The sequence below is a fragment of the Gavialis gangeticus genome, unplaced genomic scaffold, assembly GCF_001723915.1.
Source record: "Gavialis gangeticus isolate Ggan-Ray unplaced genomic scaffold, GavGan_comp1, whole genome shotgun sequence".
Classification (NCBI taxonomy): Eukaryota; Metazoa; Chordata; order Crocodylia; family Gavialidae; genus Gavialis; species Gavialis gangeticus.
Genome location: NW_017729032.1, coordinates 4285775 through 4298266, shown reverse-complemented (window position 1 = coordinate 4298266; position 12492 = coordinate 4285775). Strand labels below are relative to the sequence as shown.

At 51.4% G+C, this 12492-nt stretch overlaps 1 protein-coding gene across 4 annotated transcripts in view; it reads right to left on the bottom strand.

The window, feature by feature from the left end:
* Positions 1–108: 108 nt before the first annotated feature.
* MYO7A (myosin VIIA) overlaps positions 109–12492 on the bottom strand; it is a 217500-nt gene continuing 205116 nt past the window's right edge. For all 4 annotated transcript variants that reach the window (XM_019524863.1, XM_019524860.1, XM_019524859.1 and 1 more), the window contains 7 exons: positions 12175–12262; positions 9489–9595; positions 8871–9056; positions 8027–8143; positions 7169–7252; positions 5530–5649; positions 109–3451 (listed from right to left, as the gene is read on the bottom strand). In XM_019524863.1, coding sequence (XP_019380408.1) covers positions 3362–3451; positions 5530–5649; positions 7169–7252; positions 8027–8143; positions 8871–9056; positions 9489–9595; positions 12175–12262 — 792 coding nt within the window. In that variant the 3' untranslated portion in view covers positions 109–3361. The remainder of the gene's footprint in view (positions 3452–5529; positions 5650–7168; positions 7253–8026; positions 8144–8870; positions 9057–9488; positions 9596–12174; positions 12263–12492) is intronic.

Sequence of the window (12492 nt, the reverse complement as noted above, 5' to 3'; positions counted from 1 at the left end):
GGGGGGGGGGGGGGGGGGTCATTGCAAGCAATGAACTTCCCATTGCCTTCTCGTCATTAAGCCGAAGTGATGAAGCTCCTTCAATCGCTCAGTGAAGAGCCTCCCATGCACGGTTTTATTTTATTTTTTTATTAGAGTATTTCACCGGGACAGACGTTTTCATGTTACACCACTTGTGTGAATACAAACAAACAGGCTCTAAGACACACACGGTATGACACACACATGGATTCCAAACGGACTTCAGACACAGGAAACACACGCTCAGGATAATTACGACCGGTACGTGTTAACGAGGCTCTTGCATGACAACCTGCACGGCGGTGAATGGCTCTAGGTGGCACAACCATTGAGACGTACTGTCTACTGCGTGTGAGAGCACTAGACAGCTGGACACTGCTGGAGACCTCTGGAGTAGGCAGCTGGAAGGGAAGAGTACCTGGATTGGGACAGGGCAGCAGGCTGCAGTGGGTCACTGGTGAAATATTAAGCATTGCAGTTAGTAGGGGGAGTTTCACCTGGAAAGTGCCAATGATGGCGGTGATGCAGGGAGCTCAGTTCTGCTTTCATGCTGCTTTTATCTCAGTGCAAGGCACACGGCTTCAGGTGAGTTGCTTTGATTGACTCTGGTGGGAGTTGGAGCAAAATTGCAGCCCAGCGGCTGTATTAGGCTGCTGGAACAACCCGGGCTGGGGAGGAGGTGGGAGGGAGGATCACCTCTTTAACCCCAGGATGCTACTGTGCCTCATGCACTACAGCAGGAGTTAATTTGGTACTGGCCCCTTGGGAAGTCTTGCTTTTTGTGCATAACTAGGCCATGACAATGAGCAGGATGTGCTGAGAGCAGAGGAATGGAAGGAAGGCAGAACAGGGGAAGCAGACGAGGAAGTTACTGGGATTAGGGCTTTGTAGAGTTAAAAAAAGGAGATTATCAAACTAGCCCAGCTCACCCAAAGGTACCAAGAGAACCAAGCCCATGTCTATGGAGAGCCACTCAGCATTAGTGGCACCAGAGCCAAAATCGCTTCTCAGTTGAACCCTACGGCCTCGCCTGATGCCACGTTCTTTCAGCCTCATTGCTTGCTAGCGCAGCCTGTTGGGAGCCACACGACCCTTTGAGCCCTGTCTGCACTTTACCTGGCGACACACGGAGTCCCTGTGCCATCATTTAGGTGTAGCAAAGCCAGCCTTTGGGTAGGATGCGTAAGGGCCCTTCCGTCTTTAAGATGTTTGGTCGCAACAGCCCCAGAGGTGAAGGACTTGATTGGCAGGTGGCAAACCTGCTGTGCAAACCAGAGGCCAGACCCAAAACCCGGTGAAATCAGCCGATTCCCACCTCATCAGAGGACCCAACTGATGGAGGTCTTTTGTTACACAGACATAGGACACAAGAGATGAGCAGATGTGTTCAATGCGTGAATTCTGTTTAGACTTAGATTTCGGAGCCGTTGCAGTCTAACCTGTTGTGCTCTCGCTGGTTGTACGTGGCCCCACCTTGTTCTAACAAATGCATCCCTTGTGGTTATCTCTATTGCTCATCCATGCAACAGGAAACCTCCTAAAACAGAAGGTGATGTCCCTAGCTGCAGCTGAAACCCAGTGCTGCTGGGAGAAGAGGCTCAGGGGGCATCTCAGGGGCATCTTGTGTATTGGAGGCCACTTGTAGGATCAGGTGGACATAGCCTGTGATCTTGGGGAGGATTATAGAGGTGTTGAGCTCTTTGTATGAGGTGAGCAACATGCTGTTTCCTCTGCATTGGGAAACACTCGGATTTGCATTGCCAGGGCCAGTTTTTTAGCCTTCATTGCACCGGTCTGTCAGCAGCACCCTCACCAGCTCAGAAGAGCTACATTTAAAAGGGAGGGATGTTTCTACACAACGCAGCTCAGCTCTGGATCCAGGTGCTGCCCAGAGCCTGGGGCTGGCTGGCAGTAAAGTCTTGGTTTAGTTAACTGAGAGATGGAAGCCAGTCAAAATTGGGATTTGGGAGGGTTTCAGCCTACCAGCGCCGGGGCAAATCAGTCAAGAAGGACTGTTACTAGACTGGTACCCAAGGTTTATTCTTCACTTCCAGCATCTTTGCCCTCCTCCGTTACCTCAGACTGATGTTACACAACAGCTGTGCAGTGAGCGCAGCTGAAATACATGCAACGCTGCACTGCATTTGCTTTGCAAAGAAAGGAACAGCAGTGCACCGGAAAAATGCAGGGTTGCACACACCGTGGCATGGTTCAGTTGAGGTTTTCCAGACCTGGGGACCTAAAGCTGGGCACCCTTTCTTCTACGTGTAGCCTTCTAGCTGCAACTCACGCTCCTCCTAGCAGGTGTAGCCCTAAAGGAGGGGTCAATTGATCTCAGCAGCTTCATTCCCAGGCTGCTCCACTGGGATCGGGTGCTGAGCTTTAGGCTGCTCTCAGGTTAGAAAAGCTTGACCTGTGGCCATTCAACCTCAGTCTTGTCCTTTTGAAGATGTATCTCTGAGCGAGTCTACTGGGTTAGTCCTCTGGAGCTGAGCAAGGCCTTCTTATTGACTTGCCCCAGAGTCAGCCTGCCAGAAACCAGTGGTTTTTTTTTTAACTTTTCCTTTTTTTTTTTTTTTTTAAATTAAATAAATAAAAGAATAAGAACCAGAACTTCAAAACTTGGTCTTTAAATATTTCCAGCAAAATGCGCCCAATCTTCAGTGCATTCATGATACCACCTGGTTTACATGTGGTTTGTTCTGTTCTGTATGTGGTTTTTTTCACCTACTTCTAATCCTATTTTAATGCACTTTTTTTTTTTACCCCCTGCACATTGCTGCTGCTTTTTTTTTTTTAAGAACAGAAAATGGATGGTCTTTTGTAACCGTCAAAATAAGCCCAGGCTGCTCACAGGATCTTGCTTCATGCTGGAGTAGGGCTGCATTACTGATCTGCAAGTCTTTGAGGCCTGGAACATCTCAGAAACCTGTAACATCTGGATCAGTTTCTCCTTATTGAGAATGATTCATCTTTTCCTCACAGTCCTTCACCATTTCATTCTCTTGGTGCCATGATAAATATCCTGTTGGAGTTTCTCTGTTGCTCAGTCACTGTCTGAGAGCGGTGGCGTCACCTGGAAAGCTTTGAGGTCTAGAATGCAGCGGGGTTCAACAGCTGGAGAGGGGGAGTTTGGAGGTCATCATCACAGATAGTCATCCTCGCTGGAAGGGGAGGTGGGGTTCGAGCCCTCCATGTCAGAGTCTGAAGAGCTGCCATGTGGAGTCCGGCTCATTTTCCACATCTGGGAGGAAAAGGTCTTCCCCCAGCTGCAGGGATACCCCACCGGCCTCAGCTGGTGAATTAGCTCCAGGGTCACCTGCCAGGGGCTTCTTTCAATTCACTTGCTCCCCTTTGCACTCCTCTGTTTGCTCATGGCTGTTAACATCTGACTGATGTAGGACGTCAGGAGGTCGTCCATCTTGTAGCCCTGGCAGAAAGCGAGGGGAGATGAGACATGTCACCCACCTCTACAGCCTTACACCTGCTTGCTCATTCATGCTGCCTGAAAGCAACTATTTCCAAGCCCATCCCCAACCATCCCTGTCCTCTCCCCACCTTCCCACCCCCATTTCCAAGCCCATCCCCAACCATCCCTGTCCTCTCCCCTCTTTCCCACCCCCATTTCCAAGCCCATCCCCAACCATCCCTGTCCTCTCCCCTCTTTCCCACCCCCATTTCCAAGCCCATCCCCAACCATCCCTGTCCTCTCCCCTCTTTCCCACCCCCATTTCCAAGCCCATCCCCAACCATCCCTGTCCTCTCCCCTCTTTCCCACCCCCATTTCCAAGCCCATCCCCAACCATCCCTGTCCTCTCCCCTCTTTCCCACCCCCATTTCCAAGCCCATCCCCAACCATCCCTGTCCTCTCCCCTCTTTCCCACCCCCATTTCCAAGCCCATCCCCAACCATCCCTGTCCTCTCCCCTCTTTTCCACCCCCATTTCCAAGCCCATCCCTGACCATCCCTGTCCTCTCCCCACCTTCCCACCTTTGCATGTGTTCCCCAGGGGATGCCCCTCACCCCAACCCTTGCCCAAAGCAAGAAGCCAGCCACGGTCCCTGAAAAAGTGCCAAATTCACAGCCAATGAACGGACTGTATCAAACTGTGAGACTTGTGGCACAGGCATCAGTTGAGGCAAAGGGAGTCAAAGTGGCGCTGGATGTGTCTGTGCATGTCAAGACTATCCAGAGTGTCTGGTGACAACACAACTGCTGGCGGGGATACTGGACCTCATAACTGGAGCTTCAGCTGATAGCTACCCATTAAAGGGGAGCGGCTGGCTCTAACGAGGCAGAGAGATTATCCTACACTGGCCAACACTGGAGTTTTTAGAGTTTTCTGGTCCTGGCTGGAATTGGAGACAGGGTCTCACGCCGTCTGGTAATGCCTGTATGTCTATGCAATGCCTGGGCGCAGGATCTGGGGAATAGCTTCAAGGCCCCATCTGGGCCCACAGTACATCTGCTCTTTGCTGTGCCATAGGCCAGTATCAAAATCCACAGCTGCGCACTGCTGCGATGGCAATGCCGCCCACTTGCTGCCTATTTCTGCTACATGTGTCAAGGTGTTTTTAAGCCACCCTGAGAGGCATTGGGTGTTGGCTACAGCCAACACTGGAGGTTTTGGCTGGGCTGTGCCACTGCTCCTGCTGGGACCAAAGCTGGAGGTTCCTGGCGGGAGGGTCTTCCCCGTTTGCTCAGTCAGACTGATGCCATATTTGGGGTCAGGAAGAAATTGTACTCCATCGTCAGACTGGTATGTACTGGGGTGGTGCGGAGGGTTGCCTTCCCCTGCAGTGGGGGTCATTGCCCTGGGGATCTCTTGAGCATATATTAACAACCTTTTATAGAAGCAGGATGTTGTCTGCCGGGGTTCCCCCACTTTACCTGTGGCAGGTTAGGGTGTGATGTCTGCGTTGTATTGGGGTTGATGGTGGTCTTAGGTAGAGCTGAGATTATGGATTGTCTGGGCTGGTTTGGATCGGGATGATCCTGCCTCGGGCAGGGGACTGGACTAGATGACCTCTGGAGGTCCCTTCCAGCCAGCTTCTCTATGACTCTATGGGTCTACAACTCAGCTGGCTGGAAAAACGTCCAACCACACACCACCCTGGCTCCACTGGAAGGAGTCAGCAGATGCGGTGGCAACCGAGTCCAGTGCAACAGCTACAGAGGTATCCGCGCTGCCATTCATGTACTAATCTACCACTGATGCAAAACAAAGCAGCTCCACTGACTTCACAGGTGCTGCCACCACTTGCCCCATGAGCAGGCCTGGCCTCCATGAGCAGATCTTTAGCTCCACCCTGTGCCGATACACATGCTGCCATGTGCTGCATTATGCATGTCCGGCCACTGCACCTTTCTTTCTCTCAATCTGTCTCCATCCCTCCCACTCTCTGAGCAGCCTGGACCAGCCACTTTAAACCCGGCCAGCTCCAGAAACATGCCGTTCTCTTCCGCAAGGCAGGATTTTGCTCCCCACATTGCCCCAACTCTTCTTACCAGGGACGTCTCACAGAGCAGCTTGCTCCCCCTCACCAGGTTGCCAATGGTGATGTGGAAGTACGTGTTGCCGCTGCTCCAGTTGGAAATCTTGGTGAAGGGGTGAGTGATGAGGATATCCTGCCAGGGGCAGAAGCACAGACACTCAGTGCATCCTGATAGCTGCAACTCAATCCCGTCCTTCGGCATTTTCCACCACAAAGACCCAGGAACATTTATGGAGGTGGGAAGGTGATACCCAGCCGCCCCACCTAAGGGTACTGGGCACAAGAGCCAGCTACTGCAAGGGAAGCCAGCATGCCAGCTGCTTTGCCATCACTGCCTGCGTGTAGGCTCTTATTCTGTGATAAAAGCAAGGCTGCTGATCCCACTTTCGTGACTGAGGGGTAAACCTCTTCCCACTGGACATGGGTTGGGGAGTGCACACAGGCAGCTGACATGCAGTATCAGCACCCCAGCAATGACCTGACCATATGCCCATTCCCTGAGAAAACAGGGGGAAGAGACTGCTGTGTTTCAGCCACTCGCTCTGAGCTCCTGTGGACTCGATGGGATGGGAGGGGTGAATGTCATACGCAGGAGCTCATGGAGGCCAGCTCTCCTTGGGCTGGATCCACGGTTCCCTAACATGGAGGGGCTGGGAAAGGAAGTGGTGCTTTACTCAGGCTTGGTGATGGTGCATGGGGAGTCCCCACCCTCCTCCTCTCGAAGGACAAGTGCATAAGACATCTTAGTGGCTGGATGTTGTGCTTGTATTCAGCCTAAATTTTCCAGGTCTCCATTTCACCCTGAGAAGCGTGTTTATAGCCCCTCAGGCCTCCCTACATCCCCCTCTCCCCCATCAGTGGTCAAGGGGGCTTGCGGAGTTATTGTGTCATCGTGTAGCCAAGCTGCAGATGCAGGTTACACACATCCTTGCAACTAAGGTGTCACAATGAAGCGGCTGTTGCAGAGCCCAATAGTCCTCTCCTATGCAGGGTCCTGGATGCATGGGAACTGAACCTCTAGTCTTTTCCAGAGGCACCATAAGGTGAGGCCAAACCTCATGCAGTCGAGAGCTGCAGGCCCTGCTGCGGAGGGGGAAGACATGGGGACAGGGCCCTGCTCTCCTCTGGGCTACCCCAGTGAGCACATGGACTACTGCACTGTATTTTTCAAAGGGAGACTACATGGCTAGCAGTCAGCATTACCACCCCTAAAGCCTGGCAGGAGCCACAGTGAACCCTTCATGCTGAAGAGCCCCAGAAATGCTGATGCGATGAACGCAGATCTGGATTTTCACCCCACCTTCTGTCTGGGGTAATGATTGTTTTTTTGGGGGGAAACACAGCGAACCACAGCTGTCATGTCCCCGGTTGGGCACATCCCATTACACACTGTCCTGTACCTTTGACAATCGGGCTGCTTTTCTGCGGCCCCTCCAGGCCTTTCTCCCCACAACAGGTTTGGGAACATGGGCCTAGAATGGGGAGAATAAATCTCCTTTTTTCCCTCCCTCAGTCCAGCCAGCATGTAAATGCCTAGGGCATGGATCATCTTGTCCTAAGTACCTATATGTCATTGCACGCAATAGGACGTTGACTGTAGCAAGATGTCCTGCCCTTTGCAGCCCGTTCCTTGCCCACGGTGCCCATCTCACCTTGTTTTTGGGATTGATGAGGCTGACTCCATGCTTGTTGATGGCAATTAAGAGGATCTCTGGGTAATTTGGCTCTGTGGTTTGCTGTAATAAAGGACATGACGTGACAGGGGGAACAGAAAGAGCAACAAGAGCGGTTTCGGTGCTCAGGGGTAACCTTCAGAGGAGCTTCAAGTGAATCAGAGCCTCTTTGCTGGTATGGTGAGAGCCGTCCAGTTAATTACTGACCCTCAACTCGCCCATGTGCACCCAAGTGAGTGGACAAGGAAGTTATTGGTGGTTTCAGGCTCTGGGCTTTTCTGTTCCTTCCCCTGCTGGGTTTGCTGTTGGAGGCAGCAGGGAAGGGAACTGTCCTGTTACTGGTCCAGTGACACTGGGGCACGCTGGAAAGCTCCAGCTGGCCCCTCTCTCTTCACAGCCCTTGTGCCCTGGGCTAAATTGAACATTTCCCTTTGCTCTGCCTAGCCTAGTCTGGTCAGTCCTGGCAGGAGACGTTTGACCCAATGTGGAACCCAAGTCCCAGTCAGAGGCTCAATCTGTCCTGCACCCTAGTCCCCTGTTGGTAAAATGGGGGTGCCCTCATTCCTTTCTCTGTGCTGGACTGCAAGTGAGGACTGATGCCTTGATGGCCCAGATGCTGCCTATGGCAAGTGCCATCTGGGGATGTAAAGAGGAGTGAGATGAAGTCCTGCTCTGCTAAAGTGAGTTTCTGACTGCTGTGCACCCTGGCAACCTCTGCTGTGACCCCAGGTTGCTGCAAGACGGGTCCTCCATGGCTCCCCTTCCAGCACGCACCTGGGGAGGGATTGTGGAGCCCACCCACCATTTCCCTGTGTCCCTGCTCCTCCCACCCTGTACCTTCACTTCAAAGAAAGCTGATCCAAATGTAGGCCACTTGAAGATAATCTTCAGGAAGGTGAGCTTGGCGTCTTCTCTCGATTTGCCCGCGTGCTTATTGTAATATGCCACGATGGACTGCAACAGAAAGCACACGGGGGCTACCACAGGGCTCCCGAGGCCACCGAGAATGCTGATGTGTTAATGCAAAGGGCAGCCGGCTACATCGAGAGCTTATGGGAGCGACCAGAAACCACAAAATGTCACCATCAAGTCTTCTGTGTTAATGGAGAGCCACTGGGCACTCCTCTGGGTATCAGCCATTGAGCTGATAGAAACATGCCTGTAGGAAGTATGTAGGGCTTTCAGACCGTGGAGGTTTTATTTGCTTCCTAAGGGCTTTTGCTGCTGTGAAGCAGAGTGGTCTAGTGGAGGAGGAATGAACCTAAGCTGCAGGAGCTGTGGGTCAGTTCCCAGGTCTGATGTGCTAAGCCCTTTTGTGGCTCCAGACACCTCAGTTTTCCCCCTGGGAAATGGGAAGAATCAATAACCCTTCCTCCCTCCCTGTCTGGCTTGCATGTACATGCCTTGGGGCATGGGCTGTCTTCTCCTAAGTGCTTGTGTGTCATTGCGCACATTGGGACAGTGGCTGTAGCAAGGCCTCTCTTCTGCTAGTAGTAACAGCTACAGAGGGTGCAAGTTTAGCCCCTTGGTGGGGTGCATTACTGGTTCCCTTGCTGTGGCTGATCAGTACAGGCCCTGAGGATGGTACAGCCCCAAGCAGAAACCTTAGTTGAGTAAGATGACAGCTGTTACACAAGAGTATCCAGGAGCTGGGCCATGGGAATAGCTTAGTGTGGCTCACCCGTTTCCAGTCATCTGGAGCGAGTTGCCGGATGAGGTCCTGAGGCACCAGCTCCTTCAAGAGCTTGGGTATGCTGGGGAAGTAGGACTTGTCATCCTCAAACTTCACACGGTAGATGAGCGCGGCCAGCTGCAAGACCTCCTCCCGGCTGCACTTGTGGTAGCCCCGCAGGTACTTGGGTAATTCCTGCACAGGAGAGCCATTGGCAGTGATGGGGTGACTGCCATCACCCAGCACCTCCTAAATGACTGTGTCCCAGGAGAGGGTGGCTACTTGAAAAGATATGCTGGGTTGTCCCAAGAGGTAAATGCTCATGGATGGCAAAGGTAGCTCAGAGGCTAGTGGCACTAGTGCAGGGGTTTTCTATCCTGTGGGGAGTGGCTGGGGAAAGGCAGGGCAATGGTACCTCCTTGGAGGTTGCAATCCCCCTGTCGAGAGCCCTGGCCTGGCTATCGGAGGCCAGGGCAGGGGATGTTGGATGCAACTGGTGCTCACAAGAGCTTGCTCCCCACCTTTGAAACAAGCCTCAGCCCAACATTTGTGCATATCATAGCTACAACCATTACCAATTTTCTGAGTCAACTGAGGGCCCCCAACCATTGCAGGCTCATGGCGTACCTGATAATAGTGGAAAATAGAGTCAGCCATGGGATCCTTGCCAGGCATGGTGTTTGTCCACAGTTTCTTCATGAAGAACACTTGGTAGGTGAGAGAAGGCACTATACCTGGAGAAAGGAATCGGCTTGTAATAGATGCTTGGATCACTAGATGGCAGCTTTCACCACCATCCCAGAGACTCCTCTTGCAGTCTGGGACTGGAAAAGCAGGAGGGCTAAAGCAGGGGAACAGAAGTGTGATGGCTTTAAAGCCACCTGCTGAAAGCTGCAGAGTGTCTGTCTGAATGCTGCGGGTTTCTACATGTGATGAAGTCTGAACAGCAGGCACAGATACCCAGGAAACATTAGTCTTCATGGCAGAGGCTGATGTTTTTTCCAGTCCCCGGGAGGTGTGGGGGTGTAGTGAAGAAAGGAGAAAGGAGTGGGGGGAGAGGGAGAGGAGTCTTACCTGCCTGGGCTTTCCTCACTTGAGCAGCAGCTGCTACTGCATGGCCTGGGGTGCTGCCAGTGGGGGAGAGGCAGCAGTGCTGGGGGCCTGTCCTGGTGCCCTGTTCACCCTCTCCTACCCGCGTGGGCAGGGCTGACCCTCCCATGGCAAAGCCCCCCAGGTGGAAGGGGTGTCTTGCCACCCACCTTCCTCCACCAGATACACAGTTGGGCATGGCGCTGCCCTGCCCAGCTCCCACTGGCCAGTTCTGCCTGCTGTGGAAAGACTCCTGAGGGGAGCGGACCATACTGGTGACCCCTCTACATCAGTGCCAGGGGCTGGTGCCCCATTTGCCCCACCCTAGCTATGCTACTGCTCCAGGGGAAGGCACTCCTCAATGTCACGGTCCAGTCCTCAGTCCTCCTGACCTCTACAATCACAAAACATCCCTGATTCTTGCCAAAACTCATCCTATCCTCTGACTACTAGCCCCATATGCTGCTCAGCTATATGTTACTGCCAGGTTTGATCCAGAGCAGATCAAGAGTGACTACAAAGCTCTGGGTTGGAAGGTGTGAGACAGGGGCATAGGTTTCGTTTTCACTTCTCCTTCCAGTCACTGGTCCAGCTTGCAAAGGGACACTTGTATCCTAGAGATCAATGTACGGTTGTACAATGTGGCCTGCAGAGCTTTGGCTTCCTCAGCCGAGAGGTGGTGTCCTAGGAAGATGACCTGCAGAAAGCTGAGATGCCCGTTGCCTAATGAAGAAGGGGAAGAGCATCTTTGCTCATGGATATACTAATCTACCCAAGAAGGTTTTAAACTAAGGTCAAAGATGGATGGAGACAAAAGCCCAGAGGAGCGAGGATCACAATTTTGAAAAAAAAGGCTTACGCAGCAGAAGGAATATGGGAATCTAGCAATGTTGTAAGAGGGAAATTAGTGGTGCAATCAACTGGTTCCCTCAGACTAATGCAAGATGTAATGGGAATAAGGTCAGAGAACTAGAAGTTATTTATTACATTAGCAGATGACTTCCAGCTGGGTGGTTTAGCAGATCCATAAGAAAACAGAATGATGGCCTTGCAAATTGGAAAAATGGTTTGAAAAAAGCAGAATGAAATTCAATAAGGACAAGTGCAAAGTCCTGCGCTTAGGAAGGAACAATCACATGCCCAAATACAAACTGGGGAACAACTGCTACAGTACTATAGAGAAGGATATGGGGGTTATGGCGGGTCACAAGCTCAGGATGAGCTGACAATATAATACTGCTGCAAACATAAGTGCACGTAGCAGGCAGAGATGTGTTAACAGGAGGGCTGAATGCAACATTTTCCCTCTGTTCAGCACTGGTGAAGCCCTGCCTGCATCTTGAGCCCACTTTCAAGCACCATAATTAAAAAAAAAAAAAAAAGATGTGAACAAAGTGGAGAAAGTTCAGAGAAGAAATGAGTTGAAGTCTAGAAAACCTGACACCTGAAAAAGGTGAGAAGAATCAGGATGATTTAGTCTGGAGAAGCGAAGACTGAGGGGGGATTTGATAACAGGCTGCAAATATGAAACAAGGACTGCTAGAAAGAAGATGGCAATCACTTGTTCTCTGGGTTCATAGAAAACTGGACAAGAAGGAATAAGCTTAAATTGCAAGAAGGGATGTTTAGCCTGGGTAGCAGAAAGACCTTTCTAACTACACGGGTGGCTATGTGCTGGGGCACGCTGCCTAGAGAGGCTGTGGAGTTTCACTCACTGGGAGATTTTAGGTGCTGGTTAGATAAAGACTTCACTGGGACGGTTGAGACAGACACGATAGCAAGGGCTAGGACTACATGGTCTCCTGAGATCCCCTCCCCTCCTATGATGCCTAGAGACTCCTGAGTGGAAACAGGAATAAGACGAGTGGGCACAGTAGAGTTAATGGGCCCCACAAGGCAGCAACATCGACTCCTGAAGCAAAATTAAGTACTCTCTAACTACATGTGTAGGTTGCTAGATCTTGGAGAAATGCTGGTTGTTAATTAAAGTGCACTTGCTCAGAGAAACCAGGCAGCCAAGAGTAAATTTATACGAGTGGATCTTTTCTTACATGCAGAATTGCAAGACCAAAACATTACACGATGCTGAACACATGAGAGTATAGCCTTTATAAACTACCGGGAAGAGGAGCATCTTTAAATGGCCACCAGGACCCTGTGAGATATCGCACCAGTCTTGTGCCAGGGAAAGGAGACAGCACGAACTGCAAAACGCTACAATTACCATCTTTTGCCGGTCTTGCTTTCTTTATCCAGTCTGTAAGGTGTCTGACAAAGTCGAAGAAGAAGTCTCCTTCTGGGACACTGATGACCTATGAAAATACATCCGCATTGTTAGCAGAACCAGGTAAACATTCGCTACCCGCCCTGCTTGCAGACGCAGGAAATCAGCAGCGTTTGAATTAAACCATGACTGAAACAGGATCAGAGACTTTCTTTTATGTTGGCGTCTCTTTTGATGCAGTCACAGGCCGGCTGAATCCCTCCCTCCTTCTCGTATATTTTACCCAAGCTGGTTTTTAAGATCTAAGGAATCCACAGA